The sequence below is a fragment of the Micropterus dolomieu genome, linkage group LG19, assembly GCF_021292245.1.
Source record: "Micropterus dolomieu isolate WLL.071019.BEF.003 ecotype Adirondacks linkage group LG19, ASM2129224v1, whole genome shotgun sequence".
Lineage (NCBI taxonomy): Eukaryota > Metazoa > Chordata > Actinopteri > Centrarchiformes > Centrarchidae > Micropterus > Micropterus dolomieu.
Window position 1 is genome coordinate 16,797,819 of NC_060168.1, and position 20,183 is coordinate 16,818,001.

Consider the following 20,183-nt stretch of genomic DNA (forward strand, 5'->3'; position numbering starts at 1 on the left):
CGCCCATCGACGATAACTCAGATAGCACAACTTTTCATTGTCAATGACTTTGGAATGCACAGTAGAAAATTTAAGTCATTCCGATTAATTCCCTAGGAGGAGTTGGTTATAGTATGGACTTAAAAGGCTGACTTCCTGTCTGATTTTAGGTATGGCTCCAAGAGGCTTTTTTGTGCGACCTGAGATGATACATGTACCACAAATGTTTTGTGCAACTTGGTGATTCAGTGCGCAGGGGCTGCATCTTTGAAGGAACACTTCCTGGCTCCAGCAGGTGGCGCTATGAGGTTGAGTGAATTTTGACCTGTAGATGTATTCAGGGCCTGACCCTTATCAAATGTGTGAAATTTGGTAGAGATATGAGCATGTACAGCGAAGTTACAACAACTTCTTGTGCCATGGTGAAGCATCGAACTTTGATGCCACACCAAAGGACATGCCGTTATCTGAAAACTCACAAAATTCACAACATAGCATCATCAATGTCTTAAGGCTCTTCTGAGACTGTTTAAAAGCAGGTGAGACAAATATGTTGGGAGTTGTACATAACAGTGTAAAAAAATGGCACTTCCTGTTGCCAGCAGGTGGCGCTATGACATTGTGTGTTTGTTGGCATATGGATGTGTTCAGGGCAGGACTCTCATCCTACATGTAGAGTTTGGTGGAGATCTGAGCATGCATACTGAAGTTATAACAACTTCCTGTTTCATGGCGAATCATCGATTTTGGACACCACACCACGGATACGCCCACAGACAAAAACTCACAGATAGCACAACTTTTCAATGTCAAAAAAAAAAGAATTAAAGCTGCAAGCAGCGTAGGGCGGGCCCTCGCACGTGTAGCGTGCAGATGTGAGCATGTACATTGAAGTTACAACAACTTCCTGTGTCATGACGAAGAGTTGATCTTTGACACCAATAAAACGGACACGCCCATCGACAAAAACTCACAGATAGCACAACTTTTCATCGTCAATGCCTCTAGAAGGCACAGCAGAAATTTGATGTCTGTCGGACTAAATCCCTAGGAGGAGTTCGTTAAAGTACGGAGTGCGTAAATCATCCAAAAATGGCCGTAAAATTCAAAATGGCCGACTTCCTGTTGAGTTTAGGATATGGGTTCTTGAGGCTTTTTTGTGCGTCTGGACATGATACATGTCCCCAGAAAATTTCATACATGTAGGTCAAACGTGGACAGGGGCTGCTTTGTTAAAGGTCACTTCTTGTTGCCAGCAGGTGGCGCTATGACTGTGGGTGAATGTCGGCATGTACATGTGTTCAGGGCGGGACTCTCATCCACGCCACGCCACGGACACGCCCATTGACGAAAACTCACAGATAGCACAACTTTTCATCTTCATCTTGAGTTTAGGATAAGTTTCAATAGGGACCTCGCACGGTTCGTGCTCGGGCCCTAATAAAAAAATCCCTTCAGTTTCAATAGGGACATCGCATGTTTCATGCTCGGGCCCTAATGAACTCTATACAGGATAATGCACTGATGTAAAAGACACATTGCATATAGCCACAAGATTGTTGTAGGAGTTTGACCTGTCCACCCCATCTCTCCCACACTTAACACTGTTTTCTACATTCGACTAAAATGTAACTACAGTGATCCTTTGCACCCAACAGGTAACTGCATGTATCTTCATGGGGCCACTGGTGAAATTTCATCATGCAAAAAAGCAAGAAATGTGAACTTCAGCACCTACAAATTATACACACAATAGCCTGCGGAAAGTGCAAGCAGATTTTTGGCAAAAAGTCTCAAAAACTAACTACTGTCTATAGTACTGTGTTCTCTGTTCTCATTAAACCACGCTGGCTACAGAGTTGGGGTGGGGGGTTGGAGGGAGTAGTGTGATGGACGGATGGAGGGGTTCACAAAGGAATACATGGAGTGAGTTGGGGAGAATTAGCATGCTTTCATGCGTTCTACACCTCAGTGGAGCACCACAGGTCTTGTTGATGCCTCTAAGTGCTATGCAGTATTAAGCAGACAATCTCTAAGGAGGCCCGGTAGCATTGTGCGTGCGTGCGTGCGCGCGCTGACCACTAACTGTGTACAGTTAAGTACCAAGCCCTAAATAACCTATTTGGAGAATAGAGAAAATGGAAGGGAAGTGGAGAGATTCAGCAGAGAGCCAAACAATGTCAGAAGAGTGAGGCATTAAAATGTTGCGACGTGTTCCACTCCTCAGAGAGGGAAGCACAGAGGAGAAGAGAAAGACTAAAAGGCAGAGAAAGGTCTCCATCCATCCTGTCTGTTCTCTGACTGTATACTGACTGAGAAGAAAGCATGGATGATACACATGTTGATCAAGTCACCTTTTGTTAAGAGCAGCAGTGGCCATTTCTCCTGCAGCGTTCACAGCAGCCAGCAAAGCAGTACGTCACTACGACCAGTCTGAACACCTCGATTCTCTCATTTCATTTGTCACTTGCATGCTCACACAGCTAACTTAACTCATTTCCCCATTTTATCTCTCCTCTATCTCCATCTCCTCAATCACTCGTGTCTCTTCATGTCTCTTAACCTTTTGATCATTTGTCATTTCTTCATTCCCTCCCTCAGTGCTCTCTTCAATCGTACACAGATCACTCTTGCCTCCATTCGTCCTTCTCCGAGCCTCATTCATTCTGTGCCTCTCTCCTTCACTCTACCCTCAATAACGCCATCCGTCTTCTCGTCTGTTGATCCAAGATTAGTCTCCATCCACCTGTATCTGCATGACAATAATCTCTCCTGCTTGTTTTTCTCTCCTAAATAGCACGAAAATCATATGAATGCTATGCAGAATAAACCTACGAGTAACAAATAAACAAAAGAAGCTGTACACTAGAGAAGAAGCTGAAAACCTTAATACTGAACCTTACTACTTACAAATACTGACGTATTGGGTTGTCAAGCAGTCATGAGTTTCAGACTGCAGATTTTAACCAGATACTCTGGCAAACAATGCAGTGGCATTGATATCCGTTTTCTCCAACTGGCTTCAATCAAGCAGCATACTTGTTATCATCAATCCAGCTCTCAAAAATGTGCGCTTTCCCATAGTGGCTGCAAGCTTATAACTTTCTTGGGTTAGCCAACTATCTAGTGAGCCAACAAACAACTTAGTAACTTTCTCCCATAAAAGCCGCAGCACTGCATCAAGTGCTACCCACATTTTTCTGGAAGTCTGGAAGAAAGGTAAAGCAACATGTTTGTAGATCTATGCAGAAAGCTTTACAGCTCTGAATATCTTTAAAATGTAACTGCCAATAATACTGTAATTTTGGATATTCATTAAAATAAATAAATAAATAAATAAAATTTGAAAGGAAAAAAGCTGTCTTTATACAGAGAACACACCACTCTAATTTGAGATCTGTTTTCAAGATCTGCCAATACAATACAATCTGTAATTTATTTCTATTTTATTAGTAGTATTTGCAATGCTGTTATGGGCTGTTGCTCTTGCAGTATTAAACCGCTATCTTCTTTGAGGCTAGAAACAAAGAAACCAGTGGGAAGGGAAAAGCTTCAGAATAAAAATCAGCATGAAACTCTCTGGGTTCTTCAAAATCTTTCCAGAACAGACTTAAAAAAAACATTCTTTGAGAGATCTTTAGAAGTCTCTGGCGTACCACACCATTCACCCAAACAGACAGGAGTTGCTGATGCCATGTGCATGCACAATATCCTGAATGCTTCACTCTGCTTGCTGCACATCTACAGTGCAACAGTTCTAGCAGAGAAAAACCTTACAATACAGTACAATAAATACTAAACAAACACGTGCAAAGAGACACGTGCAAAACATGTGAATAGTGTAATTTAATCTCAGTTGAAATGGCACTGCTTCAAGTCCTCCTGACTACTTTCTGCAATCACGGCACATCGAGGTTGTACTGTCTCTACACTGATAAATCATATTCTTGCCCCAGTGAAACAGGAACAGGCAGGTTAAGGGTTAAAGCAGGGACCTTTTGTGTTTCTGAAAGTGGTCAAAAACAAGCTGAGGAATGATTAAAGAATTCACTGGGGGTTTTAGTCACTCCACAGACTTTGTTCAAGCTAAGATAGAATTTCAGGGGTTTTAGGTGAAGTCAGACTCCAATTTCCAGGCCCAGCCAAGCTCTACGGCTCCAAAGCCCACTCACACAGATCAATACTGTACTTAAAGTAGTAACTCCATTCTCACGATGACAAATTACTCATCTGCTTTCTTTCCCTTTCTTTTACTGTTAGTCCCTGATGCACTGCTACCATCACCCTGGTTTGCCAGTCTCAGTTTCCCCCTGCAGTTAATCTGCTGGGTGGAGTGATGAGCGCTTGGGGAACCGACATGAGGAAGATGAAGGAGATGAAGGAAGAGGGGAATGAGAGGAGGGGGAAAGGGGTGGGGAGTGAGAGATGGCCATGCATTATTGAGCATACAGAGTGGAGTTTTTAGGGGGATAAATGTGAAAGCATGTTTGGGGACAACCTTTTCCCTTCTGCATCCCCCGCCTTCTCCCTGCCTTCATTACTTGCCCTCCCTCCAACTTTCCTTTCCCCACGAGGACAGCCACATCTCTTATTCAGTGGGGAGGTTAAAAATTCAAAGCTAGGAAGGAGGAGGTGGCGGGAAGGAAAGAGAGTACCTGAAAATGGTCAAAATGAAGGAATGTCTTTAGGGAGTTTTCTCAAGTGCTAATCTAAAGAGCTCCTTGCTTTGATTAGGCACGCGTGCGTGTGTGTGTGTGTGTGTGGTGAGGGGTGGGTGGTGGTTGTGGTGGGGGAGTATGAGGACGGAGGAGGTAGATGAATAGAGAGAGGGAGGAAGAGAGAGCAGGAGAGGGTATAGATGTACACTTTCATGCAGTGCAATGTAGTGTAGCACACATCATGGTGAAAAATTAAGAAGCCTGGAGGGCGAAGCAGAACCTACGTCTCACTGAACACGACACATGCAGATACTGAGTAATGGAGCAAGGGCTTCAGCATGCAAACACACACACACACAAAACAGGCAGCTATGAGCAGAGACTTAGGAGCAAACCAACTGTAACTGACCAAGTGGCATATACACACAGCATTATTGTACTTGCATAAACTATGCATTCAAGTCTAAATTCGTATGCCTACACATCCATGACACAAACACATAAATTCACACACACACACACGATTACTGGTAGCAGATTAAGGTCAGAAAGTGGAGCATGGACTGGTCCTCCAAGCTTTGTAAATACCATCGGTTTCTGGTGTAAATGCCACTGGGTTATCCACATTACACACAGCCTACACAGCCAGAGACCAGGGGCCATTTTACACCAGCGGCAAAAAAAAAAACTGGGCAGGTTACAACACATACACACGCACGCACGCCCGCACGCCCGCACGCCCGCACGCACGCCCGCCCGCCCGCGCACACAGAGCACACATAAACCCCGGCCAAGTACAAAGTGTGTGTGCGCACACATTTGTTCACACATACGGAAATAAACAAGATAATGTGCACCTTAAGAAAGTTGGTGATGGTGAGAACCCGGAAGACATGGCCTGAGCTATCAGCATAATGGGGAAGATAGTCTAATAGCACCCTAATAACTCACTAGCTAGCTAACACCGCATCAGTAGCAGCTTAAGGCTACTGTTAAACAATTTGAATGAGATAGGAGCTTTGGACTTTAAAGGACACTTTCAAATGCCTCTGTTGCTGCCATCTATCTTGCTTTTTCTCATTTTACAGCTTGCTTTATCTTCACCCCCCACCGGTCTCCCGTCATTTTTCTGGTTCCATCCCTCGTTCATTGTCTCTTTTCATAAGAACCCCTTTATCAGGCGGAGATAAGAGAAGAGAGATGAGGAAATCAGGAGAGAGAAGGGGAAGAGGAAAAGGAGGAAGGGAGATGGGGGTTAATGCTCCTATCTTGTCAACTCCATCTTTCAAGTTGTTGCTCTTTACGGCTCCATTTTTTTATGGATGGTATCAGTGATATCAAAGTGGGCTAAATCTCCTGTGTGTGTCTATGTGTCTGCGCAAGTGTGTGTGTGTGTGTGTATCACTGCCCTCAGGGATAGGTAGCTAATACTGCAAAAAATAAATAGAGGGAGTCAATGCCGCACGGCAGAGCAGTCAACCACAGTCAATCTGCACTTTTAACAGCACTGCACTTTGACTCTTTCTTCCCCTCTCTTTAAATCTCCCTTTTCTCATGATTAATATGCTGCTAATAATAATAATAATAATAAGCATATAATAATAATATGCTAATTAATATCTAATCAGAGATACAGCCTCGGTATGATTTCCCTTCATCCTCAACCCATCAATACCAAAGCGTCTCTACCTTCACGAACACCATGACACTTCAGAGACGCAGGCATGCACACATGTAAGTACGCACACACACACACAAAGCCTACATATATAAGAAAAACAGAGGCGGAGGGGGAAAAAAAAGAAAAGAGTATGCTGCTGTGACCAAGGAGCAAAACAGGAAATAAGAGTAGGTGGAAGGAGTGTAGGTGTGAATACATAGATCCCTTCATTCCCGCATCCTTCCATCTCTGTTCATGTTTTCCCCCTCTTGGCCTGGGTGAAGAGAGACAGAATCACGAACACTGGGGATATTTAGCATCTGTAACAAGCTTTTGAGCTTATCAGCCAATCCCTCAATTAAACACACACACACACACACACACACACACACGCTCAAAAGCACATACACACACATATAGGTTCTCTCAGTCCCCGCTCAGCTGTCATATCACTGGGAACATTTAAATGGTAATGGTGTTGGGATGGGAGATTGGAACGCTGGCTGACTGGCTGGCTGGCTGGCTGGCCGGCTGGCTGGCCGGCTGGCGGGCTGGGAGAGGAGCCGAGTGAAGCGAATAAGGCCTATTCCGTTTAAAAACAGGATAATCTCCGGGAAAGAGAAAAGGCAGCAAGGAGATTAGGCACACAGAGCGGTAATGCTCCGGCATGAGTACACACATGCTCACTTAGCTCATTTGCATGTAAAACAGAGGAGAGAGATATAACGAGGGAGGGATGGAGAGAAGGTTGGAATGAAGAGAATGAGTGGGACAAAAGCGTGTGTGTGAGCGCGCCTACGTGTGTATGCTTCTGCTTGTGCATGCAAGTGAGCTGTTGCATTTGGCAGTTAGAGCAATGTGAGCACACACAGATGTGTTTGAACCTGATAAGGCCTGATGAATGAGCGGCATTTTGTGGCTGTTCCTCAACCATAAAGAGATGGTGAATGCGGGAACGCTTGCTATTGCCGCACTGAGAATACACACCGAGGCTTAGAGAGCAAGCAAAGCCAACCTAATGCACCGCTACTGTTGAAGGCTTAGGAGGTATAGTTAGGATTTAAACTTAAGCGCCGGCACACATAAACACTTAAAAGCGCACACAAACACACAACACAACCTGTAAACATCAAATCTTTTCATTTACAGGTTAAACCTGCATATTGAAAAGCTAGTCTATATATGGGCTATAGGTGCTTTTTAGATTTATGTGTCTCACAGACACTGCTTTACACAGACCCATAGTTATCCAATCGTGTGGTCATTTGTTGTTGGCAAAAAAAGGTAGGGAGAGAAAATAGGTATTACAGATATAAGTGAAGAAATGGCTGCATCCAAAAATGGAACAAATAAGAGAGAATAGCATGAAAGAATAGTGTGATATTTTCCCCAGCTCTTTCTACAGCATTAGTGACCCTTGCATTAACCTGCTTCTCTTTCTACAGCCCCAGCCTGAACACTGCATGATTTATTAACAAGGCCTGCTACTGTGGGCTACACAAGTCCAAACACACACACAGAACTTACACACAAGCTTATCAAAACCAATACGAATTTTGCACAATTGCACACGTGTGCGCAAACACTCTTATGGCTTAATACAGTGGGCCCATTCCTCAGTTAGTCATCTAAGTGATTTAATAGTACATATTTTAAAGAGTCTCAGGAGAAAGTGTCTCTGAGTCTACACATCCCATAAACTGTTATCTAAAATGCTCCCTAATTATACACAATCATGCACACAAAAATACGCACACGCGCGCGCACACACACACACACACACACACACACACACCAGGCTCCAACAGTGGAAAACAAACATCTTCTAGAAGTGGGTTGTGGGGGATTATGAAACTGGGATGGAGGAGGAGGAGACGGAGGGAGGGAGGGAAGAAAGGAAACATCTGCCCATTGAAGTGAAAAGCAGGGTCTTCCCCTTTCTCACCTGTGGTCATTTTCAACAAAAACTTGCTAGTAATTTATCAGGCCTGTCAAATCTGGAGCAGTGACTGCGTGGCTATCACGTATAATCAGACAACGTTTGTAGGCAGGTTTGTAGGGCCATTGCAGGTAAACATAAATAAATTATGGAGCTTGGGGAGGTGGGTAATATTCTGAGAAAAGCCTCAGAATTTATGAGATTAAAGTTGTAAATTTACAGATTTTTTTGTCAGTCATTAATAATACAAGACAAGAGTCAATGAAGACATAAGAGAAGAGGTGGAGCTTTCAGACAGTTGATGAGGGACAACAAAGCCACTTGAAAGCATGTCACAATGATGTCACTTTCTTCTTCCCCAATCTTTTATGTAGGGATGCACCAAAATGAAAATTCTTGGCTGAAGCCGAAACAGAAAATTTGCCGAATACAGAACACCAAAGTACAGCAAAGAAGTACATTCACATTTTTTCCATTTATTTTGCCTTTTTTTTAGCATTGCATAAATTAAATAGTCAAAATGTGCTTGTTACTCAGTGTTTCCCCACAGGATTTGAGAGACTGATGTGGGTGGGTCTGAGGTCCAAGAGGGTCCGGTTAAGTAAATGAAATGTGTCCATTTACTTTTAATGTACACATGTAATATGTTTCATACTTTCTGTGAATATAATCCAATGAATCTTATTTCCATATCCAAGTATTATATTGTAAATCTAAATTTTTTCTCCGACTATAACCCCTCTTCCTCTGGCTCTGTATAAAAAATACCATTACAATAACCCTAATAAGCAGTCATACAGTTACACCAAACTACATTATTGATTCACATGAAGAATTGTCCATTAACTGTGCCTTACTAATGGCCAGGATAAATCTACAGTAACAATTATCACACAGCTGACATTTTTGTAACAGTCCAGCAATCAGTCTGCTGTTCTGTTAACACACACACACACACACACACACACACGGTGCAAGGAGTGTGTGTTTGCTTGAGTTAGTCAAAGAAAAATGTCCTTGCTAATGAAGTGATAATGACCTTGAGCCAGTGCACTGTAACAATAACAAGTCACCAAATGTTGTGAACTCTGTTTAGCAGTATATGTAATGACCTAATCAACAACACTGCACCATAATTCTCCATGCCACTTGATCTTTTATTGCTAATGCATTAGATATCTCATCCCAGTTTAACTGATTGGTTTACAACCCAAGAGAGACCCCAGGTGAACGAGCGCACGCGTTCACACACACACACACACACACACACACGGCACTTTCTTGCTGATTGGTGGTTCATTAAAACAAATACACGCGCACATATATACATACACACAAACATATATACCTACAGAGAAGGAAATTGATTTCTTCAGAACACAGGGACATCAAAAGGCTAGGTTATTAAAATTGTTTGTAAATGTGGCTGAGCTTCCCCACCCACTCTCGAGCACATACACTAGCATACAGACACCCTTGCACTGACAAACATGCATTCATCTGCAATAAACTTGTCTGTATTTTACAGGAAGCAGATGTGATACAGGAAGGCGCTGTTCTATGTGTAGAAAAAGGTAAATGAGGTCGCTGTACTACAACAGACTACAGAAACACAGTGATAGACTGAGACACAAAAGTGGGAAGGGTATAAAGGCTGGAGAACTGGGATATGAAAATGATCCTCAAATTATGAGGATTAATAATCATATATGCTCCTGGCCCTTTTCTCTCCCGAATCAAATTAATCACCGCCGCTCCCTATAGCCCAGCCTTTCCCTCTGCTCACTCTTCTTTTTTTCCACCCACCACCTCCTCCTCCTCTCTCCCCATCTCTTGCTCTCTCTCACTCTCTCATTCTTTTGCTAATTGGGCTATCTGAGGTGTCGACTTCAAAAAGGCACCTGCTATCAAACACAGATGAAAAAGTGAGAAAAGGACAGTTCAGGATATATATACCCATATTAGATGAACAGAGTACGAATTCTAGCCTTGTCACTGTCCTCCTGCACTTGGATAACTATGCATACAAATGTCAACCTCTGTTTGGATTCTGTTCACCCGTTATCATTGCCATTATTACTATGAAAAATAGAGAAAAAATACTAAAAAGTAGACACAACAGACACAATTACTTTGTGAGCATATGAGAATCTTTGGCTTCGGAGAATCTGGGTATAAGCTTCCTGTCTGAAACCTTATACACTACACTAACTCTTACATGCTCATCTATACAACTTGCCTGTTTACAATTGATTACAAACCCTCCCAAATCACAATAGAAAAAAAAACTTATATTGTCTTCTCCACATGTCTGACAGGAATATAAACAGGAAGAAGATGGCAGTGTAACAGTATCATGTCTCCACTACAAATATTGCAGTAGTATTTGGCTAGTTACATACTAATAAAGTCTTGTGGATACTCTGGATGGAACTAGAATTATGTATCACATCAAGCTGAACAAATGTACAGTGCAATAGCTTCCTATTACCTCAGATTGGGCATCAGTTCAACCACATTCAAAGTAACATAAAAAAATGCAGCTCACAGTCTTAAGAATTACTATTAAGAATATATCATCACATATTTCCTTTACAAAAGGTGGTGCTTAGGATAAACAAAAAGACCACCCCTACTTACCATCAACTTCAATATTTGTCATTGAGGGAAATGTGACTGAAGAATGCCAGACTGGAATAAAATCCAAAACATTGACTTAGGAATTCTCTATGATATATTTGCTATAGATGCTAAAAGATTCATTACAAATATATAAACTAACTAGCAGAGAATTGATGCTCAGTGGGGGATAACAGCTTCTGTTTATGGGGATGCTTTCTTAAGGAGGATTTCACAGGATCTGCTCTTGTTTTGGCAAAAATCCATCTAACCTGACAATAGTAATATTACTTCAACTAAGACAAAAAATAAAGGTTTTTAATTATCTTCAGGATTTGTCTCGTTAACTTCTGACATGCTCAGCAGAGACAGAGAACACTAGCATGAAGGATAACTGGCCTCAGCTAAACTACTGACTCATTTTCAATGGGACAGAGAACAGACAGAGATGAATACTTAGGTAGAGATATAAAGACTGAAAATAGATTTAACTGCATTGATAAAGAGCAAAAGATAAAATATATAGTATGTAGACTGTGTATGTGTGTTTGTGTCAGACTGTGGAATTGTGTCCAGGAGAGCCATGGGCAGCCAGAGACCGTGTCTCCCACCATCAGCTCTCTGCTCTTCCACCAAGCATCAGAGGTCACACCCCTGACCCTGCCTTAAGCGCACTACCCCCCTGCACGTCTATGTGGGTGTCTGTATGCATGCAAAGCCAGCTGCGCTGATGGCGAGGAGGACGAAGGGTCAGGAAGGGTCAGTGGTGGCTCGGTGTGGTGTCAATCTGCTTTTGCTGGGTACTGAGTAATGGAAGGCATAAGAGGAGAAGAAGGAGGAAGAACAGGAGGATGAGGAAGAGTGAAGCCAGTCTCAAAGAGGTGAGGGTGAAGAAGAAGGATAGGGAAGATAGGTCAGGAGGAATGCATTAGGCCTTGAGCTGTGTGTATAAGCAAGAGAAAGAAGGACGAGGGGTGAAGGGTCAATCTGCATAACCAGAACCGGTTGCTTATTGGGCGTGTGTGCATGCACAGCTACAGACACACCTTCATGAACATACTCCATAGACAGTGTGGATTAAACCACATATGCACACTCACAAAAACACAAGAGCTCAATGAAATTCCAATCCTCTTTTAAAGAACTGTTTCTTCCTAACTACAAAACTTATCAAAAATCAGCAAACATATACAGAGTGATAAAAACACTGGACCTGGTGTGTCTCTCTATCCCTCTCTCTCTCTCTCATACACACACACACACACAGTACATCCATACAGGGAGACAGGTGTGGGGCTATGAAAAGGCCACGGTGTCTTTATGGTCAGCTCTCAGAAAAGGTTATTAGACATCAACCGGAACAGGCGGCTGTCTCACCCAATAAAAAGTAGAGGCGTGGGTGCACGGGCCAAGGGGATGGGGGGGTCAAATCAACGAGTGACAGGCGGACGTTAGGACTTGTCATACAGGTGAATGCAGATGGGACAGCTGCCAACACTGACATTTAACTGACATCAACAGCATCAGCCATGTGTGCATGCGCACTTCTGTTTATGTATATGACATGAGCAAGAGTCTGTGTGTGTATGTGTACCGAGACTGAATCTGAAGGTCAGATGGAATTATATACACACCCACACGCACACACTGTCCGTCTGCGATTTCCTGGTGTCCCGGTTATGATATGAATATGGAGGAGTTAGAGCAGAAGGCTCGGTGACACTGGGACAAGGTGATAGGAGTGGACAGGTGTGCACGTGTGAGCGTCCACCCGTGTGTCAGCGCTTTGTGCCAGGACAGCAGGTGGCTAGTCAAAGGACATCAGTGACCTTCTCCTTATCCCTCCCTCTACCCTCCTCCCTTTGTCCATCTCTCCCTCTGTCCCCAAGTCCCAATTCATCTCACCCGGTAGTGAGTGCTCTGTCTCTGCACAACAAGTCATGGGCACACTGAGAAGGATGAACACATATACAAACACAGGTGTGGGTGGTTTATTCATGAACTTGTGAGATGTTGTTTTGACACAGCGTTGCTGAATAATGTAAATGTGCAGCATGTCCTCCAAGCAGAGGAAGGGAAGGGTGAGAAAGGCTGGGGATGATATGTGAAAAAAGGACAAAATGTAAGTGTGTGCGTGATATTCTTACCTTTAGTGGCTGATGGAAGCCAAGCAGGAGGATTGAAAAGGCAAGTCGGGGAGGGAGAGGAGGGATGCAGGAGAGATGAGACACAGAGAGAGACATTGCTCATTATTGTGAAACACAACATGATAACAGCAGTAGTAAAAACACACAAGCCACACACTCACTCTTTGTCTGCGAGGAGAAGGCCAGGGTGAGTTTGGCAAAGAGCTCATTGTTCTCATATTTGTCCTCTTTTGCCTTGGTCCAGAAACTGTTCTCAGAGAGGTCCTCAGGCCCAATCTAAGAGAAAGAAATGCCATATGTACAGAGAGAGTAGATGGGAGACAAAATGAAGGAGAGCGATAGAGAGAGAGAGATGTATTGTATCCGTTAGATAACTATATCATCAAATTGACTCAATTTTCCAAAAATGGTCATCTGTGCACCTGGCAAACAATGAGATGATCGGATAAAAAAGTCGACAGGACAAAAGAAACAGCAGGGCTGTAAAAGGAAGAGGCACGGGTATGATAGCAGAGAGAGGGGAGAATGGTGAAGGAAGGAAGAAAGGCAGGCACAAAGAGGAAAGGAACAGGAGAAAACAAGTAGTCATTTTCTCTACTCTTCACAAACTGATTCTACCACAAAGTGTCTTGAGCTTCAGACACAGAAATGCAAAGAAATACAGAGGGTTGCACCTCTTTTCCTCCCCCTACTCTTTCTTGCTTCAGCCTTCCTCAGGTCCCCTCTCTCCGTTCTGGTCACAAGTCACAATTAAGTTTGCATGTTTTTCCTTCACTTTCTGAGCGCTCTCATCAAAGGAAAAGAGACAAAGAGAAAGTGAAACCGAGAGAGTGAGTGAGAAAACAGTGTTAGTAAATTTACAGATATCAGTCCTTTCATTATGGACAAAGCCTCGGGGATGGGGGCGTAGGATGGAAAAGACAGAGTAGGGAAAGGAAATGTGATATGGGCATGAGCTGAAGGAGCAAGAAAGAAAGCAAGAGAGCACACAAAATGAGGATGAGCAAGCCAGAAAAAAAGTTAATTTAAATTACAAAAGAATACTGTCCTTTCTAGCAGCAATTTAATTATCTTTCAGTGGCGCAGTTAAAAGAAGAAGGCTTATTAAAAAGCAATTTCTGTGACATCCTTGTCAAACACTCACCAGAGAGAGAGAGAGAGAGAGAGAGAGAGAGAGAGAGAGAGAGAGAGAGAGAGAGAGAGAGAGAGAGAGAGAGAGAGAGAGAGAGAGAGAGAGAGAGCGCGAGCGAGAGAGAGAGCGAGAGAGCGAGAGCGAGAGAGAGCGAGAGAGAGCGAGAGAGAGCGAGAGAGAGCGAGAGAGAGCGAGAGACTAAATGCTGATGAAGTCTGCTGAAGCCATTAAACAGTAGCTTTAGGCTAAAGAAAGACAGAGGGCTGTTTTGATGTTTTAACCATCACAGATGAGAGGGAGGAGAAGAACATGAAGCACATAGTCATGAGATACACGTATGCATGCAAGTCACTTTAGGTCAGAATCTCACTGTTAAAGCTCCATTTCACATTTCTCTCACACTGTTGCACATATAAAAAGGCACACCCTGAGCTAGCAAAAAAAAACACATATAAACTTTAAAATAACTTTTATATCATTTAATGAATCAAAGAATGTAGACATAAATGTGAATTTCCTTTTCCCCCCAGATAAATAACTGACAATTTTGCAATCGCTTTGAGTATTGATAATATATTAAACTATCTTAGGACTGACCTTGCTCCAGTTGGCTCTCTTCAGCTGGACCTCAGGCTTGAACTCCTTCTTAGGCTGGAGCCCAAAAGGCAGAGAAGGTGGGGCAGGGGGACCCCAGCCCCCCATGCCAAATGGTGGAGGTGGAGGCATGCCTGGGCCTGGCGGTGGAGGAGGGAAACCAGGACCCCCAGGTGGCGGTGGCGGTGGTGGTGGTCCCATCCCAGGTAAGGGTGGAGGGGGTGGCGGTCCTGGCATGCCAGGGAGGGGCGGGGGTGGTGGCGGTCCTGGCATGCCTGGTAAAGGAGGTGGGGGAGGAGGAGGCGGAATACAGGCATTACCCGGTAAAGGAGGTGGTGGGGGAATGGGCATACCTGCATGGCCTGGTAGTGGTGGGGGCGGAGGTGGAGGAGGGGGGACCATACCTGCATTCTGGCCAGGGAGAGGAGGGGCAGGTGGTGGAGGGGGCAAACCAGGTGTTGGCACAGGAACAGTAACTGTGACAACTTTAGTCTTGGCCTCTTCCAGATCTTTAGACAGCTTTTCAATCTGCAGGGAAGTGAGACATGTTATCATAAGTATTGATTAATCAACCAATCGACATACTACTGTATTTTTTAAAAACCATATACAGTAATTTATCATATGAATGTGTCTTGACTATATATTGTTTATTCTTTGAACTGACATTAATTTTGTAAAGATGTGCCAATTTCCATCATTTCCAATGAACAGCGATGCCAACAGAGTGATTAGATTTGAATGGGGGGAAAAAGGCAGAACAAAAGAGGGGAAAGAGTGACAGAAAGGGATTAAAGCCTGGGGAGGATTGAGTTGAGAAAGATGGGGAGAGAATGGACAACAAGGCGCAGAGAGAAAAACATAGCAGGGGGGAATTAAGTCCACAGAGGAATTCAAAAGAAGAAGTTTTAAAGAGGAGGACAAACTTTTAAATTGTTTTATTTCAACACTGAAATACTAATTCTAGTATTTACATCAGCGATTCTTTAGAAAATTGTCCAAGTCATTAAAGTTCGCTAGCTAATACAGGCCTATGAGAGAAGGCGATTTGAAGGGCTTAAATGGGAATGTACTGTATGTGATTAAAAGCGCACAAGTATAGAGAAGTGTATTTACTGTACGTGTTCTTATGAGTAAAGTGTAAATAGAGTGCATGTATATGTGTGAAAGAGTGTCGTATGCAGCGTAACAAATTGTTTGTGTTGTTTCCTCGGACTTTGAAAAGAAGACAGACAGTAACAGACATGAAGGGCCTCAGAGGCAAGCTTTCTTAGTGAGGCAGCAGATGAAGAGTTGGGCACAGCATCACACGGAAGGACAGTGAGAGATCTCTACATGTGAAGAAATCTTCGATGGGCAGTGCCTCAAACACAGAGAAAGTGAGCCATCTTAGTATGAGAAGCTTGTTAGATGCCTGGCTGCTGATGCTGTTGTGCGTTGGACAACTGTGTGCATGTGTCTGTGTGTTAGTGTGTGTGTTTGGGCTTTTGCGTGGTGAGAAGATGACTCCACTGGCATCGGCCACTTTGGATGAGGCTCATTTTGGAAGCCGTAGTTCTCTTACTGACAGACACACACACACACACACACACAGGAACATCTTCATGTGGTTATGCGCACACATGCACAGAGGCAAACTGTTCTGGGTCACTTGGTGTGTTAGTGAGTTTGGGTGTCACTGTGAGTCCAGCTGGTGTGGCAGCAGGACACTGACAGCTAAACAATCCTCATCTTTGCCTCCCTACTGTATGAGTGTACACACACGCACACCACCCTGCCTGTGTATCTTGGCCTTAAAAAATTCAGTCTGTCCCATCTCCATCCCTTCCATTTCTTCTTCTTTCTTCTCCCTTTAGTCAGTCTTTATACTCCTATTCCCCCACTTCCCATGTTTTTATTGGGTTTCTTAATCTCTAAAGGATTTGGCTTCTTCCCACAATATCCTTTTAGTTTTTTTCCTCTTTTTGTGCCATGCTAGCAGTTGGCAAAATCATTTAAGGCCAGGGGGCTTCTGTGTTTGTGTGGGCATGGATAGATGTTAGACAACTTTTTGGTACTTAGACTTCTCCAATATTGTATTTCTCTAAGCCTCAAAATATTTTACTTCTTTCAGCTTTAGCAGAAGTTTCTGTTTTGTGTGTATGTTTTTCCAAGACGCAATCTTAATCGATTCTGTCATAATGTTTTGGTTCTTTTATACGGACAATGGCATGAAGCAATGTTAGAAATACTGAGTGAACTATTTGAGCGGGTCAGCTCGCCACATTTATTTCTGGATGTGTCATACAGTGTTCAACTTATGTTTAATTCAGTAAATTCAGGCATTTACCTTATGATTAATTCACGTAAACCTACTGAGAGAACTTATTCCGTTTAGCCTATTGGCTCAATATTCCACAGTAAAAATAAAATCGCAACCAGCTTTCATTTAGATTTTGAGTTATTTAAATTAAAAAGGCATTGAGCCCCACATAGACTGGTGGGTGTGTGTATGTGTTTGTGTGTACCTGCTGTTTCAGAGCGCTTAGCTGTTGTTGTAGTCCCTGGTTCTCCTTTTCTCGGTCCAGCTTAGAAGTGGCCAGCTGTTCCTTTTCTTGGCTCAAGTCCTGCAGCTTCTGCTCATAGTCACCCTCCAGTTTCTTCAGCTCCACCTGCAACTCGTGGCGTGCTGTCAGCTCTGCATCCAGCTAATACACATGTAATGGGTCACAGAGAGGGACAGACTCGGTTACACAATCCTAAAAAGTGCTGGGTAGCCTTTTTTGGTGACTTAACAATATTTGTGTGATTGTCAATTTCAAACAAGGATTCATGTTGGCTGTGTAATATTAATATATAACGGATGCTGTGCTGTGTGGTGCTTCTGTAATTCAGAAGGGGCACTACTACATAATTTTATAAAAAATAAAATTTTATGACTGAAAAAAGTAAAAAAAAACAAAAAAGTAAACCAAGTAAATATCAACTCTGAAGGTACCAAAACATCAGTGTTCTCCAGTGAAATGTGGGGCAAGGTGTGTTTGTGTGCACAAGCTTTTAGTCTCCATCCCTTTCAGTTTCTGTATCCCAAAGACCTGTAGAAGCCATTTCCTGCAGTCTAGTGCTTTTAGTTGCATTGTATAATTTGCACTGCAAATTAGTGTCAATTATTGAGTTAGAATGCTTCAGTGCACTTGTATGAGCTCACTTCCATTTTAAAGCTTTTATGTCTTTAAAAAAAAAAAGAAAAAAAAAAGAGAAAAACATTTTACCCCCAATTTTTATTTTTCTCATTTTCATAAATTTTCTTCTAGGACATTTGACAAACAGGATAAGAGTATTTAAACAGATGAATCCATGAACACACATGGCTGTTTAATTTGCCGACAGCAGATCCGTTACTCTCGCTGTCAGTCCTGTCAGCCTCATGCCTAATTCCTGCCAAAGAGACTGCCTGCAATTACCCCATCATACACAACTAGCACTATGGTGTGTGTGGTCAACAAAAATTAATCCAAGTGTGTTCATGTAATGTGTGCTTGTGTGGATGTGTGTGCTTTAAATGGATATGATCCCATGTGAGAGTGTGTGTCTTTATGAGAGCCTGAATGAAGGCTAGTTTCAGCTCCCTCTTTGCAATTATCCTGTCACTAGGACAGAAACATCAGGGTAGCAGCATACCGCAATCAAGGCATTTACCCCCTTGTGTGAATGTGTGTGTGTGTAGCTTGTGTTTTTTGATTTAGCCTGTATTAGTATGTGTCTGTCAGCCATGTGTGTGCTCATTCTCTTAGTCAACCTCTGTTCCTTTCCTTGTTCTCTTTTGTCATCCCATGTCAGCCAGACGCTAGTCGCACAGAATTTCATTACAATCCCAATGTGTCTATGTGTGAGGGGCAAATGTTAGCTTTTACAATGTCTGATTTTCTTTTGTGTCTATATGATTGTAACAGCTTGTGTGCTTCTGGGTTGACATGTAAATATGTCTTCACGGCAGGCTGTTGTTGTGATGTGAATTAACTGGTGAGTATTTCACCTTCTTCTCCAGTTCATTTGCCTTGGCCTTGCTGGCTTCCACCTTGGTCTGGTCCACCATGTTGTCTGTGGACAAACAAAGTTGGACAGACAAAGGAAAAGAGAAAGAGGGAAAAAGGTGGTGGATAAGATGAGGATTTCAGACAACGCATCCGTACACTTCTGGCCGTGAAAATCGCACCCTTCCGTCTGGCACATGCTGTGTGCACACATACATTCACAAACAGAAGCATACACACAGAGCAAGAGTCCTTTGTGCTTCCATATTTTCCCTTGTCACACTACTCAAAGTCAAGATCTGTGAGACGATAGCAGAGGCATCTCATTATTAAAAGGATGCCATCTGTTGCACGCTGCTTCTACACATCATTACCTTTTAAGCCTCCAATACATACAACTTTGTCTGACTGTGTGCAGGTGCAAAAGAGGAGGAGGGAGCACATTAATTTCTCTCTATGTGAAATACATCTCACACCACTTTGTTTCAAAGTCTTATATCCACCCCTTAAAAACAGACCAAATAACACTGTAAAAGTGAGAAGGATATGAGCTGACCAACAGGGTACCTTTACCAAATAATTGCAGGGTCTACAGGTGGTTTAGTGCCCAAGGGCTTACCGAGCATGTGCAATAAAAGAGCTAATTAACTTCAAGATGAATGCCACAATGTCACTGGATCAAAGACAGCTAATCATGATCCCCAGGTGAGAGATCAAATAGACAGATAGCAGAGATAGAAGAGCTGTGAAAAGCTGAAAACGAAGAAATTACATAAACCTGTGAAAGTGAATTATAAAGATTGTGAAGGGATAAAGTTTGAGGCTTCAGTTGTAATGAAAACGTGGCAAGTGAAAAAGGGAGTCAAACTATGTAAGATTCCTTATGTCTAGATAAGCTAGTAAGCAAGCCAGAGAAAAATTAGTAATCTATTTTGTGAAAGAGAAGATTTTTGCCGGATGAAAGAACCTCACAATAATATGCCAACCGACATACAATGTCAGACTGTGCATTTGTGTATGAGTTTATGTGGTTATTGGATGTCTAATGGAGGGGAGGAGGGGGCGGTTTACTTCTGTCGTGGTGGCTAGGCTAAATGGGACAAACTTCGAATAGAGAGCACTAAGGGAGCCAGAATGTGGGGGGAAAACTGTGCTGAATTTCAGAGTTCAAAGAAAAACACTAAATAATGCATGCAGGGCAGAATTGGGCTGCTTTCCACCGATAATAACTCTGGCAGCCTTAAAGGAGGCCAGCCAGCCTGTGTGTGTGTGTGTGTGTGTGTGTCAGGACACATTTAGAAGCAGTGCAATTAGAGCCTCCTACGGTGAGCAACGGAGACCTGCCATAAAGGAGTACTGAACTCTTGAGACATGGCCTGCACCTCCATTCTGTTCTGGTTTAGTTTACTACAGACAGCAGGTGTTTCCTAGTCAACATTTAG

General features: G+C 43.0%; 1 protein-coding gene across 4 annotated transcripts in view; it reads right to left on the reverse strand.

Annotated features, from left to right (window-relative positions):
• The window catches only part of LOC123957468 (protein diaphanous homolog 1-like), a 131,477-nt gene that overhangs the window by 62,219 nt on the left and 49,075 nt on the right, over nt 1-20,183 (reverse strand). For all 4 annotated transcript variants that reach the window (XR_006821798.1, XR_006821799.1, XM_046030288.1 and 1 more), the window contains exons 14-18: nt 18,744-18,808; nt 17,236-17,415; nt 14,732-15,256; nt 13,164-13,278; nt 13,003-13,011 (exon numbers count right to left, since the gene is read on the reverse strand). Coding sequence is in view for 2 of the 4 variants with exons in the window: in XM_046030288.1 (XP_045886244.1) it covers nt 13,003-13,011; nt 13,164-13,278; nt 14,732-15,256; nt 17,236-17,415; nt 18,744-18,808 (894 nt within the window). In the remaining 2 variants the exon portion in view is untranslated. The remainder of the gene's footprint in view (nt 1-13,002; nt 13,012-13,163; nt 13,279-14,731; nt 15,257-17,235; nt 17,416-18,743; nt 18,809-20,183) is intronic.